At 34.7% G+C, this 24,514-nt stretch overlaps 1 protein-coding gene across 1 annotated transcript in view; it reads left to right on the top strand.

The window, feature by feature from the left end:
• Positions 1-20,157, top strand: part of NDUFAF2 (NADH:ubiquinone oxidoreductase complex assembly factor 2) — a 112,155-nt gene extending 91,998 nt beyond the window's left edge. Inside the window, exon 4 of the mRNA XM_016137051.2 lies at positions 19,829-20,157. Within this exon, the coding sequence (XP_015992537.1) occupies positions 19,829-20,080 (252 nt within the window). The 3' untranslated portion in view covers positions 20,081-20,157. The remainder of the gene's footprint in view (positions 1-19,828) is intronic.
• Positions 20,158-24,514: the final 4,357 nt, after the last annotated feature.

The raw sequence follows: 24,514 nt of genomic DNA, 5'->3' as shown, positions 1-24,514 counted from the left end.
TGCTGATCACTTTTATCAGATGTAATTTGATTTCTTAAAATGGAGGTGGGGGAGGATAATGGTGTTTAGGAAAATTACATTGATTGTATTGGCGATACACCCTGTAAGATGCCAAGCCACAGTTGATTGCCTCTGATTTTATTATGTCTTTAGGCATGCCAGATTTTATTCTCAAATATTTATTATGACAGTGCTAAAATACTATATGCATTTGCTAAATGTATATTGTTGCTATGGTAATAAGGAATTAGGCGTTTTATATATTTTTATATTTTATATAATATATTCATATATTCATTGTATTTCTTGTGTTCAAATATACTTAATTTCCTTCTCAAATATCACATTCTAGTGTCACTGTAATCCATTTCTTCACCAGTATTGTAGAACAGGAGTAGATGAATGTGTCATCCAGAGAAGGGTTTTTCAATTTATGGGATACATTAGTGGATTGTGAAATCAATTTAGTGGGTTATAAGTATTTTTTCTTTTTAATGAAGTAGAAAAAAATATGGAACAGAAACACCAGCATACAAAACCTCACTAAGAGTAAGTACTGTTTTCTGAAATTTTTGTTTCAGATACATGCATGCACATATATTTGTGTACCAAGGTGTAGTGTAAAATGTATTTCTTATCATGATGGTGAATTTTGTGTGTCAACTTGGATAGGCCATAGTACCTAGATATTTGGTCAAACATTAGTCTAGATTTTGCTGTGAAGGTTTTTTTTAAGATGAGATTAACATTGAAATCAGTAGACTTTGAATAAAGCAGATTACTCTTCATAACGTGGATAGACCTCATCCAATAAGCTGAAGAGAAAAACTGGCATCCTCTACCTGTAGGCTGCTTCTGGACTGAAGCTGCAACATCCACCCTTCCCTGGGTCTCCAGCCTTCCAACCTACCATGAAGATTTGGCTTTACCAGCCTCCACAGTTATGTGAGCCAATTCCTCAAGATCAATCATTCTCTCCCCCACATATTTCTATACATATACACACACACACATATATATATACACATACATATGTGTGTATATATACACATACATATGTACACATACATATGTACACACATACATACATACACTCTTAACTGGTTTTGTTTCTTTGGAGAACCCTAATATACTCGCTAGAAGTCATAGCCCAAAAAGTTGAAAGTAGGGAGAGAGATGTTTGAGCTTACTCTGTTAAATGTACTAATCTGTGGTACTTGTCAGATGATCAGATGTGAAGATTTTACTACCAGCATGGCATAACTGCAATGGACTTGACTTAAAAATCATAGCAGAGAGCCCCAGAGCATATAAATTACTCAAAGAGGGAAGAAGGGCATGAGGCATTTCTTTATCTAATTGGTGAGAGAGAGAGAGAGAGATAAGGAAGGAGAATAGATGTAGATATAACTAAGAGATTTATTGATTTCAAAGAATTGGCTTACACAATTTTGGGAGCTGGCAAGTCAGAAATTTATAGGGCAGGCTGGCAGATTGAAAATTCTCAGGTAAGAACTGATCTTGCAGTCTTGAGAAGAATTTCTTCTTCTTCGAGGAACTCTCAGTTTTGCTTATAAGGCTTTTCAACAAGAGAGTTGAGGCCTACTCAAATTGTGAAAGGTGTCTTTTTTACTTAGAGTCAACTGATTATCATAAATGGTGACTTCATCTATAAAACACCTTCACAGCAAACACCTGGATTAGTGTTTAATTGAATAACTGGGTACTGGCTTAGCTAAGTTGACACATAAAATTAACCATTCCAGATAATCGTTTTTATATTTTGACAATTTAGTTATATTTTTTGCTGTAAAATCCAGTGGGTTTTGAATGCTCAGGAATTTTGATCTTCAAATACCTGTCCATGAAAGTATGAATGTGACCCAGTGAAAAAAATTTAACTCACAAGAATATGAGTGATCCTTTATGTACTAGTATTTGGGCCATGATAATTTGAATCACATTTTTCTTATACATGCTTTTAGTGATACCAAGTCTCTTATCTGGCTGTTTTGCATAGGGAAGACTTCTGTTGAGACTATGTATTTTTCCCTTATGAGTAATTCTTTGCATCTCTTTTGTTTTCTGTTGTATTCTTTCCCTTTTTGTGCTTTCCTGTTAATATTTTATTTTGACTTACATAAAGCTACAAGACACAGACAAATAATTCCCATATACCTTTCATCCATTTTCTTCGAATGTAAATGTTTACCATGCTTGCTTTATCTTTATTATTCTTTTCTCTCTTCTTTTCCTTTCTCCTCACTCTCTTCTTTTTTCTTCCTCTTCTCACTATTTATTTAGCATTGTTTTTGTCTTATGCTGAGGCCATATAATCAAAATATTATGTCCTAAAGTACTTAGATTAGTTCTTACCCTCCAACCTCCCCCAAACCCTTTAATGTGCTTAGATTATTCATTTGAAATATGGTTTAGTTCATTTGTTGCTCTTCGTATTTCATTTTAGGGTTTTTAAAAATGTTTTTATTTTTCAATTACAGTTGACATGCAATATATATTAGTTTCAGGTGTACAACATAGTGATGATACATTTATATAACTTACAAAGTGATTACCCCAATAAATCTAGTACCCATCCGACATCATACATAGTTATTACAATATTTTGACTGTATTCCCTGTGCTATACTTTATATTCCATTGACTGTTTTGCAACTACCATTGTGAACTTTTTAATCCCTTCACCTTTTTCACTCAGCTTCCCAAATCCCCTCCTATCTGGCAACCATCAAAATGTTCTTGGTTTCTATGAGTTTGTTTCTGTTTTGTTTATTTTGTTTTTTTACATTCCACATATAAGTGAAATCATATGATATTTGTCTCTCTCTGTCTGACTTATTTCATTTAGCAAAATACCCTCTAGGTCCATCCATGTTATTGCAGATAGCAAGATTTCATTCCATTTTATGACTGAGTAATATTCCATTGTATATATGTACCACCTTTTCTTTATCCATTCGTTCATTGATGGGCACCCAGGTTGCTTCCATATCTTGGCTATTATAAATAATGCTGCAATGAACATATGGATGCACATGTCTCTTCAAAGTAGTGTTTTCAGTTTCTTCAGATAAATACCCAGAAGTAGGGTAACTAGGTCCTTCTTTGTCTCTTGCTCTAGCCTTTGTTTTAAAGTCTGTTTTTTCTAGTATGAGTATTGCTATATTTTAAAATTTTTATTTTCATGAAATATCTTTTTCCATTTCTTTACTTTCAGTCTGTGTGTGTCTTTTGATCTGAAGTCTCTTTTTTCCCCATCTTTATTGAAATATAATAGACAATTACTTGCTCATATTTACATCATACAATTCAGTGAGTTTTTCTTTTCAGTTATAGTTGGCATACAATAATATACCAGTTTCAGTTGTATGGCATAGTGATCAGAGATCCACATAACTTGCAAAGTGATCACCCCACTAAATCTAGTACCTCTCTTCTCCCTTTCATATTTATTACATTATTAACCATCTTCCCCCATGCTACACTCTATATCTTCACATCTATTCTGCAAGTATCCATTTATACCTCTTAATCCTTTTGCCTTTTTTTTCATCTCCCCGACCCCCCTCCCATCTAGTATCCCTCAAAATATTCTCTGTATCTATGAGTTTATTTCCGCTTTTGTTGTTGTTGATGATGATTTTGTTCTTTAGATTCCATGTATACATGAAATCATGTGATATTTGTCTTTCTCTATCCGACCCATTTCATTCAGCGCAATACCCTCTAGGTCCATCAAGGCGATATCTTTTTCCAAAAGTGAGTCTCTTGTAGGCAGCATAAGTAAAGATCCTGTTTTCTTATCCATTCAGCCACCCCATGTCTTTCTATTGGAGCATTTAATCTATTTACATTTAAAGTAATTGTTGTTATATAGTTATAGCCATTTTATTATTCATATTTTATCTTTTATTCTTTTCTCTTTCTTCGTCTTTTCCATCCGCTTCTCCCCCCTTCTTCCTCCTCCTTCTCCCTTCTCCTTTTTTTCTTTCTCCTCCTCCTCCTCCTCCTCCTCCTCCTCCTCCTCCTCCTCCTCCTCCTCCTCCCCCTCTCCTCTACCTTCTCCTTCTTTTTCTCCTTCTCCTTCTAAGTTCCTTTAACACTTTTTGTTATACTGGTTTAATGACGATGCACTCCTTTGGCTTTTTCTTGTCTGAGAAGCTCTTTATCTGTCCCCTGGTTCTAAATGATAGCTTTGCTAGGTAGAGTAATCTTTGTTGTAGGTCTTTGCTTTTCATCACTTTGAATATTCCATGTCAATCCTTTCTGGTATTCAATGTTTCTATTGAGAAATCGGTTGACAATCTTATAAGAGCTCCCTTGTAGGTAACTAATTTCTTTTTTCTTGCTACTTTTAAGATTCTCTCTTTGCCTTTAACCTTTGGCATTTTAATTATGATATGTCTTGGTGTGGGCCCCTTTGAGTTCCTCTTATTTGGGACTCTCTGCACTTCCTGGGTTTGTATTTCTATTTCCTTCACCAGGTTATTAGAGAAGTTTTCTGTCACTATTTCTTCAAATAGATTTTCAATTCCTTACGCGTTCTCTCATCTTTCTGGTACCCCTATGATGCAAATGTTAGTATGCTTGGTGTTGTCTCAGAGACCCCTTACGCCATTCTCATTTTCTTCGGATTCTTTTTTTTTTTTTTTTTTTTGCTGTTCTGATTGGATATTTTCTGCTACCTTACCTTCCAAATTGTTTATTCATTCCTCTGCTTTATTTAATCTACTGTTGATTACCTCTAATGCATTCTTTATTACAGTTATTGTATTCTTCATTTCTGACTTTTTTTTATGTTTTCTATCTCCTTTTTTATGTTTCCTGTCTCTTTGTTGAAGCTCTCACCGAAGTCACTGAGAATCCATATAACCAGTTTTGAACCCAAATTGTGGGCCCATCCAAGCTGTTACCAGTGGCTTTTCCATACAAATTGTCTGTCTTAGTTCATACTAAAGACTTTCCTAAATCTCTTAAAGGTTCACAAATTCCAAATAAGGAGTATCTAGCCTAAATGTGCCATATACCTCTTGCTAAGCAGCCCCAAGCCCAACATTAGGTGAAGAATAAGTGGCATGACACCTAAGCCAGGTACCGTGATGAAAAGACTGACAAATTTGACAGTATAAGGAATTTCTACTTTTTGATAAAAAGAAAGTCCTAGACATATTAAAAGACAAACCAAAGACTGGGCATGGTAAAATAAATGATAAATAAGAACTTTCTCTGTGTTGAAAAAGTTTGAGAAAACAGGCATTCTCATTCACCATAGATGAAGGTGTAAGTTGATGTTTGCTAGAGAGCCATTTTCTAAATATATGGGAATCTTTTGATATAGTAGTTCAAGCTCTGAGGACATATTATAAGGAATGACTGGGATATGTGTGAAAATTTTATACAAAGATGTTGTTTGTAGTATTGTAAAATATGAAGCATCCTAAATATCCAAGTATAGGATTGAGTGAATAAATTATGATACATCTGTATAATGGAACACTAGCTACAATGTAGACCTTAAGAAGCATAATGCACATCTAAGTGTTTTCCATTTCAAAGGGGAATAAAAAACTTTCAAAAGGAGCTAAGAAAAAAAATTATGTTTACTCCTTTATAAATACTCCCACATGAGTTTAAGTTTCCTGTTCTTAGCAAACCTAAAAGGGCAGGCCGATTAAATGAAAAGTTTCATTACTTCTGCAATGGCAGTCATCTTATTTACATTCCTCAGCTGTATTATTTGTTAGTTTATCATTTGTCTCTCCCGACTAGAATTTTAGCCTCATGAGAGCAGGGATTGTGTTTTGTTCCCTCCCCTACTGTAGGATCTAGAACAGTGGCTGGCTTAGCGTAGGTGATCCGTATTATCAAATGAGTGTGTGAATGAAAGTGAAAGAAAAAGAGCTCTAGCCTTGGTCTCTTGGTGAGAGCCTGGGAAACCCTTGTTCCTACTCTGCTATTGAATTCCTTTTGCAGTTGTTCTTATTGCTCATTGACCATTTTGCTGCCCTCCCCTAGTTGCCATAAGAATTCTCATTCCACCTCGCTTCTTCATTATCCTGTCTCCATCACTGCTGAGACATCCCTGACCTTCCCTTTTTTCACCAAACCTAAAGGGAGCCTGGCTTTTGGACTACCACTGATGCCCTCTTGAGCTTACACCTGTGCTTACCTAATCACCTGGCCTTTAGAACTTACTATATAGCCTTAATAATATTCTAGCCTTTTCATTTTATCTTAGGAGAAAAGGCGTTATGCGGTTCCTCCTTTTTATTGTCCCTCCTTCCCACAATGTCATTTTGGTTGGTTTCATCGGCTTCTACTCTTCTGGGAATTCTGCTCCTCTCTTGTATCACTGCTATAGGCAGCCCCAACTGACTGTCAGTGCTAGTCACTTTGCCTGAAGTGGATGTTATTGTTTTTGCTGGTATAGTGGTGGTGTTTTATCTGACTGCTGTACTTCTAGTTGGCCACATGGTCACTTTCTCCCACTCTTTCCCAATCCTGTCCTCTTATTCCTACCTTCTTCAGTCACCTAATAGGAAGGGAAATGTTTGTACTGGCTTTAGAATGAGGAGAGCGGAGTCCTCTGTGTTCTATCCAAAGTGACTGAGCCCCACTTACCCACTGCCTTCCTTCAGTACCCTTCCCTCTTTTGGGAAACAGCATGAGCAGTCCCTCTGAGATGCTAGCAGCCTGTTTTCAAGTTTTAGTCAGTCATAGGCAGTATGGATGATGTATTGTGATTCTATCACATTATATTTTTTATTGCAAATGTGCTACACTGTGGTTAAGTTGCTTAATGTATACTAGGCAGGGAATATAACCATTATTATAACACTGTTTCTCTGAAAAAAAAAAGTATTTTAGATTCAAAATAATTGATTTATTATTAAGTTTTCTTACTATAATGACTTCTTAAGTTAGGAACTTTGTATTTGGTGGTAATTTTAAGTCACCTGGTTGACAGGTGAAAGATACACAAAGAGAGAAATATTTTGTTCTTAATTTTCAAAAGAGCGAACAGTCATCTTTACCACATTGATTTTTTAAAAACTAGTGTAAACTCCCAAGAGTGTAAACAAATTTGTACCTATCTTTTCTCACTTCAATTATTAAGGCTTTTTTAGCATTACGAAGAGGACTTTAAGTCATTTAGAATCAGGATTTGTTTTACAAATGATGGAATATGATTTATCCTTGATTAATAATAGCTTTTTAAGTTTAGACTTGGATTTAAAACACAATTGCAAAATACAGAGTTTATCTGCTCATTCAGTAGTGAGTAGAATGCACATACAGATCCTAATTTATTCATTCAGCCAATATATATGGACACCTATTATGTGCTAGGCATCGTTCTAGGCATCTGATGAAAATACACAATTTGGCATAGTTCACAGGGCTATTTGTAATAGAAACAGTAAATATGGCATAGTGAACAACTAGAAACAACCCAAACGTCTATTTATTAATAAGCCGTGGTATGGCAGCACAATGGAGGCTGTCTGCTCACCACACTCTCCACTGCTGGGAAACAAGTTGTTTCTTGAAGGGGGAGCTCATCAGAGCACCCTCATGTCTGTTGTGGCAGGTTTGGGTTTTGTTCTAAGGACTTGTTAAAGGATTGTTGATGGGAAGTGGCATGAAAGGTCAGTGATTGTTGTGTTGACATTAGAGGACCAATGAGACCTATTAAGAGGCTGTTGTCTAGGCAAGAAACACTGTTGGCAATGGAGGTGGAAAGAACTGCACAATTCAAGGTACATTTTTGTGGAGGAATTGATAATATTTGGTGCTACAAGGATATAGGAGGTAAGGAAAAATATGTATAGTTTTAGTAAATGTACATAGTTGTGTAAGGGCAGCCAATTTAGCTAGTGATGGCTAAAGTGCTGCTTCCCACCATGAGGACATCCCAGTGATCTCTTCCTCCTCCCCAGATCCGACCCACTGGTGTTCATTTGATATGTCAGAGAGTCTACTTTGAGAGTATGGTAGTTAATTTTCAGGGCTTCCAGTTAGCTAGGTGGGCCCTCTCTATGTATATGCACTGGAGTGTCACTTTAAAGCTTGTCTATATCTTAGCATTGGAGAAAGGGAATAGGGCAAGGCCTGACTGAAACAAGGCAAAGCTGCCACGGATCAGGAGAACAATGTAGTCAGGCAGCACAATACTGAGTTCAGTGAATGCTGAGCCCAGTGCGAGACTTGCTGAAAACTGTGCAAGGTGGTAATTAGTGGAAAGAACATAGTGGAGGCAAAAATGTCCATTTCAAGTCTAGGCTGATTGTGTAAACCTGAGCTAGTCCTATGAGCCTCAGTGATCTTGGATATATTTAACTTAAAATGTCCATTAGATATCCAAGTACAGACATCGCTCATATAATTGGAAATATGATTCTAGAGCTTGGAGAGGGGTCAGGCCTTAAAGTATAAATTTGAGATTCTTAAGCATATATAGACAGTATTTAAACATAAGATTGGAAATGATTACTTAGGGAGAGAGTTTAAAGAAAGAATGCCTAAAATTGAGTCCTGAAGCACTTCAATACTCAGAAGTTTGTCTGAGAAGAAGTAGCTAACAGTTCAGTACAAGATTTTTGGTCATTTTACAGATATCTCAAATTCGGTATGTCTAAAATGGAACTCCTCTTTTTCTCTATTTCTTACCATGGTTAATGGTATTATTCCTTATCACTAATCAGAAACTTAGAGATTATCCTGATCTTGTTCACCTCCACATACTTGGTGTCCAAAACCTTTAATACTTTGATTTTCTTAACAATCTGTCTTTTTTATTCCATCTCACTACCATTCCCTTGCTTCTTGCCCTAATGGTTTCTAACTTGAATTTCTGCAGTAGTATTCTGATTCCTCTATTAGAGTCTTGCCTCCCTTAATCCAATTTCTACAGTTGCCAGAGTCATATTTTTAATGTGATATAAACATGTGAGTCTTCTGTTATAGTTGCCAGATTTCTCAAATAAAAATGCAGGGCACCTAGTTAAATTTAGCTTTGAAACAAACAATGAATAATTATAAATGTAAGTATATCCTATGAAATATTTAGTATATACTTATACTAAAAATTATTTATTGTTTATCTGAAATTCAAATTAACTGAATATTCTACTCTGTTATCTGGAGATCCTGCTACTGTTGCTTAAAGTCAAAATATTTCACCATGGCTTTCAGGATAAAATCTACATATCCTAACATTGCATTATAAGATTCAGCGTGTTCGGACCCCTGTGTGCCATATGAACTGCTGACAGTGTCCTGAATTTGCTGTGCTACTTTACTCTTCCATGCCTGTGAACATGTACTTACATCTTCCCAGAATGCAATATCCCCTCTCTTCTTAGTTCTCTGATTAATTCCTATTGTTAAGACTCAGGCGTCACCTTCTCCAGGAAGTCAGTTCTAAACCCCTGTTGCCCACCCTGTGGATAATAGGAACACCAGCTTTTCTTCAGCTTCTCATATTATTCTTTGCTAATATTATCACAGAATTTATCATATTGTAATTTAATTTTCTTACCTGTGTCTCTCCCCTAGATTGTGAATTCCTTGAGGATAGGGTAAAAATTGTCTTTTAACTGTGTATCCTTGGCACATAGTGGGCTCTTGATACGTGAATAAGTAAATAAGACAGCAGAAAAGAACCTATAAGCAAGCATTAGACACATCATTGGCCATTAGTGCTTGCTCAGCTCTTCCCTGCCTTGACTCCTGTATAAGTCTGTGTTGCATCAAGCCATCTCTGCCTGTTCTCTCCCAAAGAAGCTCTGTGATAGCCATGTTTCTTCTTTATATCCCCATGGCCTTGAATTGTAGGTTTACTTAATAAAAGGAAGAATGAAGAATAGATGAATAAGTGAGTATATCTTCGGCCACATTTTTTTATTTTCTAGGACAGACTCTGTAAAGCTTGAGCTACAGCTTCTTTAATTGTGTCTCACTTCTTTTTGCCCAACTCTACTTCTCTGCTTTAACCTCTTTTCTCCCTACAGCTGTTGGCACATAACAGCTCAATAAATATTAGCAATCATTCACAGATGGAGCCCCTTCTTTCCCCTCGGGCTCGAGCCTCTCTGCCATTTATTTCCCACTCTAAGAGCCCAAGCCTAGAGAGCCATGGGGACTTGACATTTTTTTCTCTCCCAGGGATCATGGTCTATCTCCTTCTCACACAAGGGAACGAGGTTTGGTTTTTTGTTGTTGTTTTTTTTTCCATCTCCCACCAGAAAAATTCAATTAAATAGGACTAAATGATTGTAATTGTTTTTTTTATTAATGTTTAATGGCTAAATTTCTTTTTCAATTAAATAATTGTATCTTTATGCTCAAATGTCTTTTTTCATATATATGGAAGTTAATTTATATTATTAAAGGAAATACCACCTGCAAAACTTTGCGCTCTCTGATTAGTTCGTTTTAGTGACATTTTGAGATTTAATAATTACCTGGCTCAAGTTCAAAGAAGGAAAACTCAATGCCAGAAATTCCTAGCCAGCAAGGAATATAAACAACCTTACACTTGTCTCCTCAAATAACAAAAATCATTGAGATCAACTTCTTGCAATAGAAATATTTTTGAAAAAATGCAGGCGAAAAGTTCAAGAAAGCATGTCAAAACAACAAAACTCAGTCTAATTTTCATTATTGTAACTGATCAAAGTCTCTTTGCTTAGATTGAATGTGCATAAATTAAATGTGACATTGATTTGGCAGAGAAACATTAGTGATTGGCAAGAACACATAGCAGGAACAGCTTCTGCTAAAGCAGAACTTGCTTGGTTGTTGTTCCATTCTAATGGATTTCTTAGCAACCCAGGGCTCATACTAACCAAACTCTGTCATTTACTTACCCTTTTTGTTTCTACTCCCATCCAGGCAAGGTTAAATTCATTTTTGATTACTAATTTAGCAGGCATGCCTCAGGTCTAAACAAGAGAGTACCTTTTGGTGACCTATAATACCTCCTCCCTTTTTTTCTCTTCTTTCTTTCCACATATTAAAAAAGGGTGATCTAATGACATATTATTTCATCCTGGCAGTTCAACTTGTAGAACTAGAAAATGTAGTTTAATTAAACAATTTGGCAATATTTCCAAGCTTAAGCATTGCTAATTCATTTCCTGGGTCTGAATTGTTTCTTGGTATATTACAAAATTGACACTGTAAAAAGAATATTCAGTTTAGAACATTTTGAAACAGTTGTTCCCCATATTTCTGTTATAATTATGTTGATAATGGCCTTTGAGTGTAGCATATTCTGGAAGGCTACTTTCTGGATGAGACCATTTTACACTAACCAAATGTCTATGGTTTGGGGACTTGGAACATACTTCATACCAAATTTTCACTTATAATCTACTTACTAAGTCTCTTTGTATTCTTCAAATGTTTTTTCTTAAATTGACTTAAAGTTAGTATACTCATACTTTAATATTTATAATGTTTATGAAAACAAAATTATTAATATGTATAGTGTAACTTATGGAAAGAAATTAATGGAGCTATCAAAGTCAAATATATTTATATTATATAGCACATGTCTAGTGAAATTTGAAAAATATATGGATTAGGAAGAATACATTTAGTAACTTAAATATTTTAGAAAGTTGATCTATTTATAAAACCAAAACTTTCACTGTATCTTTAATGTACACTTTGAAAAGTATATATCTAGATCCAGTAGTTATTAAAGATTATATTTACATTAAGCTTTTGCTATAAATCATTGCTAATTTATAATTTTAAATTAAAACTTTAAAAAAATCAGATTCTTGTTTTTTTATGTAATATAACTTGATCATTTTGAAATGGCCATGGTTTTGTTCCCACAGAAGACTAAAAAAAACATCCAGTGACATGGACAATTTTATCATTATCTATAAGACTGCCTCCTAAGTCTTTGCTTGCTCTTGGATATAGTAAACTTTCTAACAATGAAGCACTGTTGAATTTACTTTAAACTGTATTTAGATTTTATCTTGGGATGTGTTTTATACTTAAGTTTGAACATAGTTACATATGGCATACTTTAATTCACAAGTACTTGAAGCCAAATGGAGACCATTTATAAATATTAAAGAGGAGTGTGGAGCCAGAACAGCAAAGAAGAAACAAGTTACAATATGTATATATGTGTTCTGCTGGCTTTTTTCCTAGCTAGAGTCATAGCATTTTTTGAAACAAACTTTATTATTCCCTAATAAAGGACTGACCATTAGCTCTTGTCTATTTCTAGGTGTATCTCTATAAAAATTGTCAAATAATTCTGAAGCCTATTATTATGGAGTTTTGTATTTAACATGATTATAACACTATCAGCATAATATATATGTAAATAGAGAGTAGTGCAGAAACACTCAATAGAAGAATTCTCAGTTGACCAGGTTAAGGCTCTAAAGAGAGAAATAGGTTTAGGGAATTGAGATCTTGAATATATTATTAAAACCATTATTCATTTTTATTTATACATATATATGGCACATATATATAAGAACACTAAATAAAAAAAAATGCCAGTGACATTTTACATATCTTAAATTAGTAATATGGATAATTTATCATTTGTATTTACCTTCCCTTGTTCACTAGGTATATGTGTAATAACAGATAATAGTTCTAAAATGTTTTTGTATGTAAGCTTAGATCTGCATCCAAATATTCAATTCGATTCAATAGTATACACTCAGAATTGTTCACTTACACATATCTGGTCTGAGTATGGTGCCAGAGATGCAGAATCACTTGAATACCTGAGGCAGAAAAATCTTTGAGTAATTTTTTGTTGGTGGTGGTGGTTGTTTTTGTTTTCGTTAGCTTTATTGTATTTAGTTCTAATGAATTTTTTTTCCCAGCTTCATTGAATGTAATAGACAATTAGTTGCTCATATTTATATTGTATAATGCAGAAAGGTTCTTTTAATTTTAATTGGCATATAATAATATAACAGTTTTAGTTATACAACCTAGTAATCAGGGATCCGTATAACTCACCAAGTGATTCGAGTAACATTTTTAATTCACTCAAACATTTCTCAGCCCTTCTCTTTCCCCAGTACTCATCAAGTAAACTAAACTTTCTTCCACTCAGGATAACTTCATCAGAGAACACTTGTGGTCAGCTATCTCTCTTAGATACTGGAGTTCGGTTCCAGGGTTTGGGTTTACATTGCCTCAGTTTCCTTTATCTCTTCCAAGGCATCATCACAAGACCTGTAGTCCTATGCTGCCATTTGTTTTAACTCTTTTTTATAGTCCCAATATCCAGTTCTGTTATCTGATACCTTCCGCAGCTATAACTGTATATTAGAGCTGATTTCTTTACCTGCTTGAAAAATTCATGTATACCAGAATTTCGCATAAGGGACAGTATGATTAGAGTGGGATTATATTTTGCCTAATGGCCTATGAGTGGAGTGAGCTATAAGTCAACATGTTAGTAGATTGCATTTCCAAGCTTTGTTTTTGCCCATATCTTATTAATTAGAAAAAATTTTAAAAGCTTTTTATCATTACCACACTTAGCAGTTTACAACATTCAGTACAATAGTAGTACAGCTACCAAAAGGGCTCCTAAGCCATACCCTTGGCAAAGAAGTGGCATTGCAAAGGACTTGAGCTACAACCTTTTAGGGGCTTGAGTTCACATCACTGAATTAATGAATAGTACACAATAAATAACCATTAACTTACCTATGCTGCAAAAACAATGGTGAGCCTGTTAAAGGCATCCAGAGCTTTTCTTTAAAAAACAAAAAAAACAAAAAAAAACTCCTTTACAATGTAATCCTTCACAAGCAATAGTAATTTTTAATCTGACATAGAAAACTCTATAAATTCGAACACTTAATACATAATACTTTTGTAACCAAATTTGAATATTTTCCCAATATCGAGATTCCATAAACAACTCAAGCCTCAGCTCCTTTGCTCTGACTGAACACCCCTGCTGTCTGTTGAAAGGAGAGAGGTTGTCACAGAACAATAGTCATTCATAGACAGTATATTTAGGAAAAAGTCTGAAACGATAGATTTCAATACAGCTCCTGCTTTCTCTGTTCTTAGTATGGTTTCTTTCTCTCCTTCCCTGAGATTGGCATCCTTCAATAACTCATTCCAGGGGACTCTTTGACTTTCTTAGCATGGGTTTAGCCTCATCCGTGAATTTCCACTTGTCTGCTCACTAGGGCTCAGCTTCAGACGGGCAAGGTCCATCATTGACATGCTGCTGGCGAGGCCCAAGCCAGGCAGGCCAGACAAAGCAGTGGGAGCCTGAGCCAGCAGAAGCTCTCTTGGCAGGGATATGGAGGGGATGGGCATTGTCTTGCCTTGCAGATAGTGCTGTTAATTTGAGGGCTGCATGTGATCACCGCAGTCCTCTTGCCTTCACTGCACTTCTCAATGCAGTGGTAACCAGTACCTTCGCAAAGCTTGAAAAGTCCTGTCAGCGTGAGTACGGTCAAGATAAGCCTTAGAATCCATAGCAGTTTCAGTGAACAGTGTTTCAATGAACAGGAGCTTGGAGTGGGTAGACATAAAAGTTACAGGGCATTGAGCACCTAGCAGAGTGTCAAAAATCTAGCATTTTCCCTGCAGTGAAGTCCTTCATTCTGATCATTTCTGATGCTATCTTTATTTCCTTATGTAGATTCAAGTTTCCATCCTATATCATCTTTCCTTCAGCCAGAAGTACTTCTTTTAATGTTCCTTGTAGTAGAGGCTTGCTTATGACAAATTCGGCCTTTGAAAATAGTATGCCTTCATTTTGAAGGATATTTTCACTGTTCTTAGTATGGTAGGGTATAGGATTCTAAGTTATAGGTTTTATTGCTTTCAGCACATGAAAGTCATCCCATTGTTTTATACCTTGCTTTATTTCTAATGAGAACTCTATTATTTCCTATTTTTGTATCTTATATAATCATGTTTTTTTTTTTTTTTCTATTTATCATTAGTTTTTAGCAATTGATTTTGATGTGCTTTGGTTTTGTATTTATTCTGCTTGGAGTCTGTTTGTTTTTTAGTTTCTTGAATATGTAGATTTATGTATTTATCTATTAGGACTATTTTTAGTCTTTATTTCCTCCTGTGATTCCAATTACATGTATGTTGGACTGTATGATGTTATCCTACAACTCACTGAGGCTCTCTTCACTTTTTAAACTTTTTCTCTCTTGCTTCAGTTCAGATCATTTCCATTGCCTTGTTTTCAGATTCACTGTTCTTCTGTAGTATCTAATCTGCTGTTAAGCATATGTATTATATTTTTCATTTTATATGTTATTTTTTTTTTCACCTCTAGAAGTTCCATTTGGTTCTTTTTAATAATTTCTATTTTTGTCCTCTTTATGTTCATTTTTCTTTTAGGCCTTTGAACATTTTTCTAGTAGTTATGATAATGTCCTTGTCTATTAATTTCATCATATTTGGCTCTGTTTCTGTTGACTGATTTGAGATCATACTTTCCTTCACTTTTTGATTAGATCATGAACATTGAAGTAGTCTATTGTTTACTGTCTGGATTTTATTACCTTTCTTTAACAAATGTTGAGTTTTGTTTTGGAGTATATTAATTTAGATGTGAATCAGCACAAACGTTCACAGACTTATTTTTTAAGTCTCATTGGAGTGGATCTAAAGCAGTGCTGTTCAATAAGAGTTTATGAAATTATGGAAATGTTTTATATTAGACTTTCCAATATAGTAGCCAATAGTAATATTTGGCGACTAAACCCTTGAGATGTGTCTGGTGCAATGGAAGGACTAAATTGTGTTTTTAATTAATTTAAGTAACAGCATATGGCTAGTGGCTACTATATTAGACAGTTAAGGTCTAGAGTTACCTCGACTCTCATGCCAGTTTATCCTTACTCCTAAGGTGTGGTTCTTCAGAAGTTTTTATATACATGCCCTACATGTTCTCTTAGGAATCTCTAAATGATTAGAACTTGAATGTCTCCTAGTCTCATGCAAACTCCAGTAGTTGTTCAGTTTACAGCTCCCCAGTAGTTGTCCTTTACCCAGGAACTGACCTTCCCGGCCCTATAGAGTCTCACTCTACCCACATACAGCTTAAGGTTCAGCCCAGTACTCAACTGGACCTCTGTGCAGATTTCTGGTACTCTTTCTCTGTGTATTTTGGTACCCTGCCCCCACAAATTCTGCTTACTCAGCCTCCCCAACCAATCATCTCTATCTCATTAGTTCAACGAGACCTCTAACTTCTGTTTGGGTTTCCCCACCCTGTTACCATAATACTGCCAGGCAGAAAGCTGAGATGATACAAAGCTTATCTCATTTGTATCCCTTCTCTATGAGATCATAGTACTGCACTACCTGTTCTTTATGATCTGAAAACTTTACTGCTTTTGGCCCAGTTTTCTAGTCGTTTGTGGCAGGAGGACTAGACATCAGTTACTCCATCTTGTTCTCAAGCCTGTAGATTGTACCTTGCTAACACCTTGTTCTCAACACAGTGTTAATGGTTGCTGCCATTGTTGGAGGCTACAGCACATTAAAACACTGGAGATTTTCCCCAGCACATTATAAATTTTGTCTGTTTATTCTTCATAAGGACAGCAATTGATGAGGGGATTCTGCTATTTACAAAATTTTCACAACAAATAGTTATTCAATCTATATCACAAACTAGTGGGTTAAAATTTTAAGTACTTAAAAATATAAGTATTGAGACTATATTTGTATCCTCCAATGAGAAAGAAGAATGGGTATATGTTTGGCATATTTTTCTTTTAATGGAATGGAATAAACAGTCATTATTTAAAAATCTACCCATACCCTTTCTTGTTGTATTATCACTGCCCAGCATCTAGTTCTTTCCCAGTCCCTACAACAGCCCGTTGAAAAAGACAATATTGTTATCTCCATTTTATACATGAGGAAACTGAGACATAGATGGGTTAAGCAACGTTGACAGGGTCACACAGCTAATAGGAAAGCTGGGATTTGTATGCAGGTCGTTTTACTTCAGAGCCCATGTTCTTAACCACTACTAAGAACCTTCCAGAAGACCTAACAATGTGAAGAGTATACATATATTTAAGGCGTAAATATTCCTGTTTTCAGATGAAGAACCAAAACTGAAAAATGTTAAGTGACTTTCTTGGTGTCACCGCTAGTACACGGTCATTTTGGAATTGATACTATGTCTATTTGTGTCTGTGAACTGTCTACGTGGATAGTCATCACAGAGCTGTTTTTAAAATGAAAAAGTGAAATACTAGAAACAACAATGGGATAGTCGTTAAGGAAATTATGGTACAATGCAAGTAACAAAATACTACACGACCATCTTTTTTTTTTTTAATGTTAAAGAATATTAGCAGAGAGAAAAGCAGTGTGTAAAAGAATAAATATTTATTTTAAGTATATAAACATTTATGTGACGGAAGACCTACTTACTCTTGGTTTATCCCTATGCAAACACCGAAACAAACATACTGTTTTTATTGATAAACTGATATTTAAGGTGATACTGTTACAAGGAAATTTAAGGAAAATCCTTGCTCTATGGCAGTTTCTACTGTAAAATAGGCTTTCTTAGGAATGATTTGTTTAAGTCTACAAATTTCCTTTTTTCTACCTACTTTCATTTTCTCTATTCCAAATATTTATAAAACTAGATTTCCTTTCATAAATGATTTATGTCCTGTTTAATTTTCCTGGAAGCTGTTAGCAGGGGTCTGGCAACAATTAGTTGTTTTGGGGGTGTTTTTGTTTGTTTGTTTGTTTGTTTTTTAAGACAAAAAGGAAAATTCTTTTCTGGGAAAAATTATAGTCTCTATATTTTTTAACTCTGGAATCTTTACTCTGTCATCATATATTGAATTAACATATTCTGATTGGCTTTCCATTTGCCTAAATAGTTGTTGAAAGAAAGAAAATAACTTAGCAGGGTAATGGTAAATAAAGAGAAATTATGTGAAGGCAGGCAAAAAGAACAGCTCTCTGTCCTCCATTTTGTTTCATGCAGAAGGCATAGGCTTGTACAGCTGTAAGACTGCAGCAGTAGAGCTGAAGTAAATAAAGCAGGCACGGACAGCTTCAGGCATGTGACTGATCCTCTTATACAAAAACCAGGCCACTGCATACCAACATCTCAGTAGCCTCTTGCTACCTGTGTTAGGTGATGAGAGCAATTCCAGCCCAGTCGTGAACCTTTCATTCTGCTCGAGAGAAAGACATGAAGACACAGAGGTTCATAGAGGATCTTGAAGAGTATGGAGATGTGGGAATATATTTTCATCTACTTTCACTATTTCCAAAAGCACACTGACACATTTCCTTGGTGATATATGGTCACTTCACCTGAGACTTCTATAAGGTGTATGAAAAGCAGACTACTCTCACCTTGATACACAGCAACTGTCCCTAAACTCACAGTTACTGTGGTTATTAAATTACTTGTGGGGAATTGGTCAACTTTGTGGAAATTACAAAAATATTTATAAATATTCTTTTCCTCACATGTTTGCTTTGAGGAGGGAGTTTCATTATCTGGGCCCTGCTTTCTGTCTAAAACTGAAAGTCCACAACATTATAACCCCTCAAGCCCTTTTTGCCTCTTTAAATACAAGCCATTATTTTAAATTTGATTTTAAAAGTGGTGCTTACATTTTTAAAGGACTTTTATTACTTGAAATTCTTCAGAAACAGAAAGATTGCACCATACATTTAGATACTCAGAGATTCTTTTCAGTGTTATTTTTTAGTGTAGAGATTAAAAAATAACTTGGGAGAACTTCTTTTTGTCAGTGTTGTCAGATATTAGTTACATTAACAACTTTTTTCATATTATGAATGATATATGTTCTTTAAAAAAATCAGAAAACACAGTAATCAAAAAGAACCTTAAAAGTGTCACCCATTTACAATAATCATTGTAAAGATAGAAGAAGCAACAAAAAAAGATATAATTACTATATTTCATCTGTTTTTATGATGCAAATCTTTTCAAATTTTAACATCTCTGAAATCAAGAAGTGTGAAGGAATATAATTGCCTTCCTTAGTGGTACATATATCCATGGTGTTTCTTGAATTTGATGATCTTGTATTTAATGAAATACAGTAATAGATTCATTGTAAATTAGGGTATAGATCCTTGCAGATGGAGTAGCAAATCTGAGGGTCAGAACTGCATTACACAAATTGCTTGCACTGATTTGAGAAAACATTTCTAATCACATAGTACCTCTCAGAAACCAGTGTCTAGGGCATGCTGAACTCCGATTCCATTTCTATACTCTTCACTTTCATACCTCTCTAGAGAAAGAGAAGCAGATGGAACTTGGTTCTGGCACAACAGAGGGTGGCCATAGCATCCATTCTTTAAATCCCATAGAGGAAAAAGACTGGTAGAGGCATCTTTCTGAGGCCACCTCACCTTCACTTTATCTCCAGGAAAAAGTATATTCACCGATAATTAGTTTTGAGGCAGACAATAGTTGTTCAGCTTAAGAAATCTTCGATGGAGTGACTGCTATGCTCTCGTATAATATTTCATGGTAAGTAGTTTGTTTAACCTATTGGGTAATAACTATTTCTATGTTATAGTATATGAGGAGAGAGCTTTTTAATTCAAGTAATACTGGTATGTAATCAGCTTTTTCAAACTTATCCTGCACATATCTGTGTATTATTTAAATGCAAATCAAGTATCATGTATATATGTACTTTATTTTCTATTAGCTATTTCTTTCATAAAGCCTGTACTTTGGGTTTTCTTCTAACTAGAAATTTAAGTTTCTCCAATTTCTATATGCATACAGGAAATATTAAAGAATGAGAAATATAGAGAAGAAATTAAAATAAAAAGCCAAGATTTTTATGAAAAAGGAAAACTCCTTGGTAAAGAAAGCAATGAGGAGCTCTTGGCGCCACCAGCTGAAACTCAGATTAAAGGGCATGCATCTGCTCCGTACTTCGGAAAAGAAGAACCCTCAGTGGCTCCCACCAGCACTGGCAAAACCTTTCAACCAGGATCTTGGATGCCACAAGATGGCAAGAGCCACAATCAGTGAATGTAATGTGTAAAATCACTTCATTTACATATATGTAACTATTTTAACAAATAAAAGAAGTAAAAAGTTATATTGTATTTTCTGACTGCACAGTAATTCTCTATCCCATTAACCTTAAGAATTCATTTTCAGTGTGGGTAAGAAATGTCAGATTATGGACTATATCGACGTAACTCCTTTTAGACTTAAATCCTTCCTTTAATTTAGTCATCATTCTGGGTTTATGATCCTATTTTTTTCCCCTTGTTGGATTGTTCCCTTAAGAAGTATCAGGTAGCTGTAAATGCTCAATACATTATGAATGCTTGTGATCTTTTAAGAACCAGCTATGATATATCTTAATAGAAATGATAGGGATAAATATATGTGAGCTCTCCTAAATGATCATATATAAAAGAAAAAAATGAGAAGACTCCTATTTCTGAAGAGGCACTCTATAAGATTCTAAGGAATAATCAAGAACATGAATTTGGTTAAAACATTTTGAGGCTAAGAAAACGTAGTTGATAAACAACAACGAAAAAAGAACCACAACCCCCTTGATGAGTAGATGGGACTAAAGCTAATTTATGGATTGAGGCTGGAGTTTGAAGACGAATTAGGACCAATAAAAGGAGGGAAACAATCACAAAAAATATGGGAAAACAGTAAACAGAGAAATGGTATAATAACAGTTCCGTGAGATTAAAAATTGCTCTGAGAAAATGGAAATAGGAGTGAGTTCTACAAAAGCGATTCCACTGATGATGGGGATTCCATGGCTTGTATACTGAAGAAAAATATAGACAGATTACAACATTAAAACACTGACTTTACACAAAAGTATCTTTCAAGAGTCATACATTTTCTGAAGTACACAACCAAGTTTTCGTTGCTAATTAAAGTTCTAACTAATACAGAGTTCTTCTCACAGTGTTCGGAATTACAAAAATAGGCACTCAATAAATATGTACTGAATAAATGACCCCAAATGTAATGCTCTGAAAAACATAAGGAAATTGTAACACTTAGTTTACAATGAACTCCCAAAAACAAAGGTTAAGGTTTTTACTCAATAGATGGTAAAATTTTTTATTGCTTAAGAAATAAGCCACAGAAAAATACAACTTCTTAAAATATTATATGAAAACAAGTAACCAAATGTCATCACCATAACATACTTATTGAATGACAAAAACAGCTCCTAAGTGATAATACTAACATTCCAGCAGCCTTGTTAGTATCAGGTTAACTATTCTGTCTTTATATCATTACAAAATAATATTATATTTTACTATAGAGGCAAAAAAAGAACTAAGCAATATAAAAAGAGGTAAAATTTGTAGTATAATTGGTTGTAAATTAAGATGGTTCTTGAATCCTGGATTACAGGAAAAATGTAAATGTTCACACATATTAGAATTTCTACTGTCAAATTCACATTAGCTTATTAATTATATTCTATACACCTTTTGTAAATGTCATATAGCCTGTTTATAGCTATCTTAACACAACTAACATTAATTTTAATTTTTATGGTTCTCATTTAAAATGTTTTAAATAAGCAGGGGGAAAAAACCTTTAGCTGAGTACTTGCGAGATAATACCTTATGTTATAGTAAGATGATATTAGTATAGTATGCACTTTCAAAGTGATTTTGACAGGTGGGAATGAAGTTTGTAGTAATCCATCCACACTCCTTTCCTCAAGGCTAACAATTTTAGGTTGTCTGGTTACACTGTTGGATGGTACCAGAACAGAGTTAAATGTCCTCTGTAAAAATAGAGCTATAATCTTGGCCTAATTAACGGTCTTGTTTTTATACTTGGCTTTTAGGCCTTGCACATACAAGCAGAATTAAAATATTGTTACTCTTGCAGCAATCGGAGTTCCTGTAACACACACCTCTAGGTCCTTATCACTAATGAAATGAATATGAGAAATATTCATTTCTTAAAGTACATTATGAGGTAGAAGATGGGTCAAGCCTAAAACTGGCTAACCACGTGGAAATGAGGATATGTACCCCTAAGGGGTGGGTGGGACATGGGTTACAGCCAGGGAAGATAGAGAACTGTAAACCCTGGGGAGGAGAGGTCTGCGTTATATATTAGGGCTGTGATGGGTAGTTACAAAGACAAGTGAGGTCATTTTGATTGACACTTGGCTGCTATATAACTCTGCCTAGTGCTAATGTGCTTACCCAGAATTCAGTCTGTTATAGATTCATGAACTTGTAGGCATAAACTTAGTATTATAATGAAACTTAAAATTGTTGGCAATTTAGGGTAGTACCTTCTGCAGACTTCTGTAGCTGGATTAGGCCAGCTAAGATTATGACCCTCCTTTCCTTTGTCTCTGGGATGCCACACCCTACCAATACAATAGGGTGTTCTTTGGGAGGCCTCTAGGCTAGGTCCTTATTCCTTTGCTCCCGTCACTAATGTTTGACTAGCTACCTAACAGTATTAAAACATGACAGTATAAAAATATGATATCAAGGTATATTTTAATATATTTTGAGTACTTGTATTTTAAATGAAAGTTTTTCATCTCTTCCAGACTTAAACTTATGCAGCTTTAATTCCAAAAGATGTTTATTTTTAAATAGTTTAATATGTGCATTACTTTTTCAGAGGTAAATCCTTCCTGATTCCTACGCCTGTACAATACATGCATGTAGCATATCTTTCTTTTTATTAATAGGGGGCTTATTACCTTACACCAACTGTTCCAATATAGGAAATGTTAGTTGTTGGGTTTACTCATACAAATCTAGCTATGTCTCAAATATATAAGTTAAAAATCAAAAGTGGAGACAATTTGCCCATTATGCTATGCTTTTCCATTCCTTTTACTAACAGATTTGACTGTCATTTATTTAAGTGAATCAGCTTTGGACCAATACCATTACGTTGTTTTTAAAGCTGTCTCATTAACCACACCATTTAAAATGTAACTTGGATTTGTTTAGGCCCGGCTTTCTTAAACTGTGTGTGTTCTTTACAGAAAAGTAAAGTGAGAAGAGTATGTGATACTCAAAAGACCCCAAGAAATCATACAGGAATGAATCTTGTTTTACCTTGTTTCCCAAACCTGGCATTTAAACATGAATCCCTTTTTAATGTCTGAGAAATGGAGAATTTGTCATTATTTACTGTAGATATGAAATAAATAAGTGACCCTATAACCAATTATAAACATAAAAGCAATCATTCCTAAATAGGAATCAAACTTTCTCTAACTTAAAAGCAAATGAGGTGTAAAGTGCCCCTTGCCACTTTACTTCATAAGAATGGATGAGAAACTGTTCATTGTAACTTATCTCACATTGGGGTTTCCATTTCATAGCTTCCTAAGCTTATTTCCAGTTTGCTTAGTGTAACTTCAAGAAATAAAAGTAAAAACTACCCTTGTACATCTGGTACAGTAATAATACCATGCTGGAGTTAATCACAAGGACCATTATGGATCAAATTCTGACAAATTTGGGGGGATGGGGTGGGGAAGAGGGTAAAATGTTTGTTATAGGCGTTCTGTTTTTTTCCCCAAAATCAGACCCAAAAAATGGTAATTGATTGTATTCTCAGTTCAGAAGAAAAAAAAAAAAGATAGGCAATTTTTAAAAGTAGTATTCTAAATAATAGGAAATGGAGGTCTTTCAACAATAGTACTACTTGTGACAATGAGAAAAGACTGAATTTTCTAATGAATCCCAAATTTCACAATAGTCTAGATTTTAAATCCCACCCCCACCCAACACAAAAACACACAGAAACAAACATAAAACCTGTTGACCTCAAATGTATAAAAAGGCTCCATAAATGTTGGGAAAAGCTGAAGAAACAAACAGCATATGCATAACAAATATAAAATTTGCATGTTAAGACAACAAAAATTATAGAAAAACAGGTATCAGTTAAATAAATACCTTTAAATTATCACAACCAATGGAACTGCAGCTTTAGTAGATAAGCATTATGGTGAATATATCTTTTGCTTTAGTACTTTTACTCTAAAATGTGGCCATAAGCAAGACATATGTATATATATATTCCTTCCGTGAACAGCTTGATGGCAGAAACCCAAAAGCATTTTAGATATATCTTAGTTTTTCATAAACTGGGCTCTGCAAACCCATGAGGGTTAGTAGGTATATCTAAGAATTATTTTAAAGTTTATTTTAACTTCAATACAAAAAGCATATCCTAGATCACCTGAATAACTCATATCTAAACATTGAATTATTTCTGTACCTAGGGTTGCAAAGTGTTGATTACAATGTCATCAAGTAGGATCTGGCAACCTAAAATAGTGTTGTTGTTCGAACAAGTCCATAAACATTCTCAGGGGTCCTTAGGTTCTCATATTTGAGAAACATTGCCCTCGACTTTTACAAATATGCTTAGATATAAATGAAATTCATAATCCTTTGAAAAGTCTAACTTCCATAG

The sequence above is a fragment of the Rousettus aegyptiacus genome, unplaced genomic scaffold (assembly GCF_014176215.1).
Source record: "Rousettus aegyptiacus isolate mRouAeg1 unplaced genomic scaffold, mRouAeg1.p scaffold_m13_p_8, whole genome shotgun sequence".
In the NCBI taxonomy this organism is placed as follows: Eukaryota; Metazoa; Chordata; class Mammalia; order Chiroptera; family Pteropodidae; genus Rousettus; species Rousettus aegyptiacus.
This window is presented reverse-complemented; position numbering and strand designations above follow the sequence as displayed.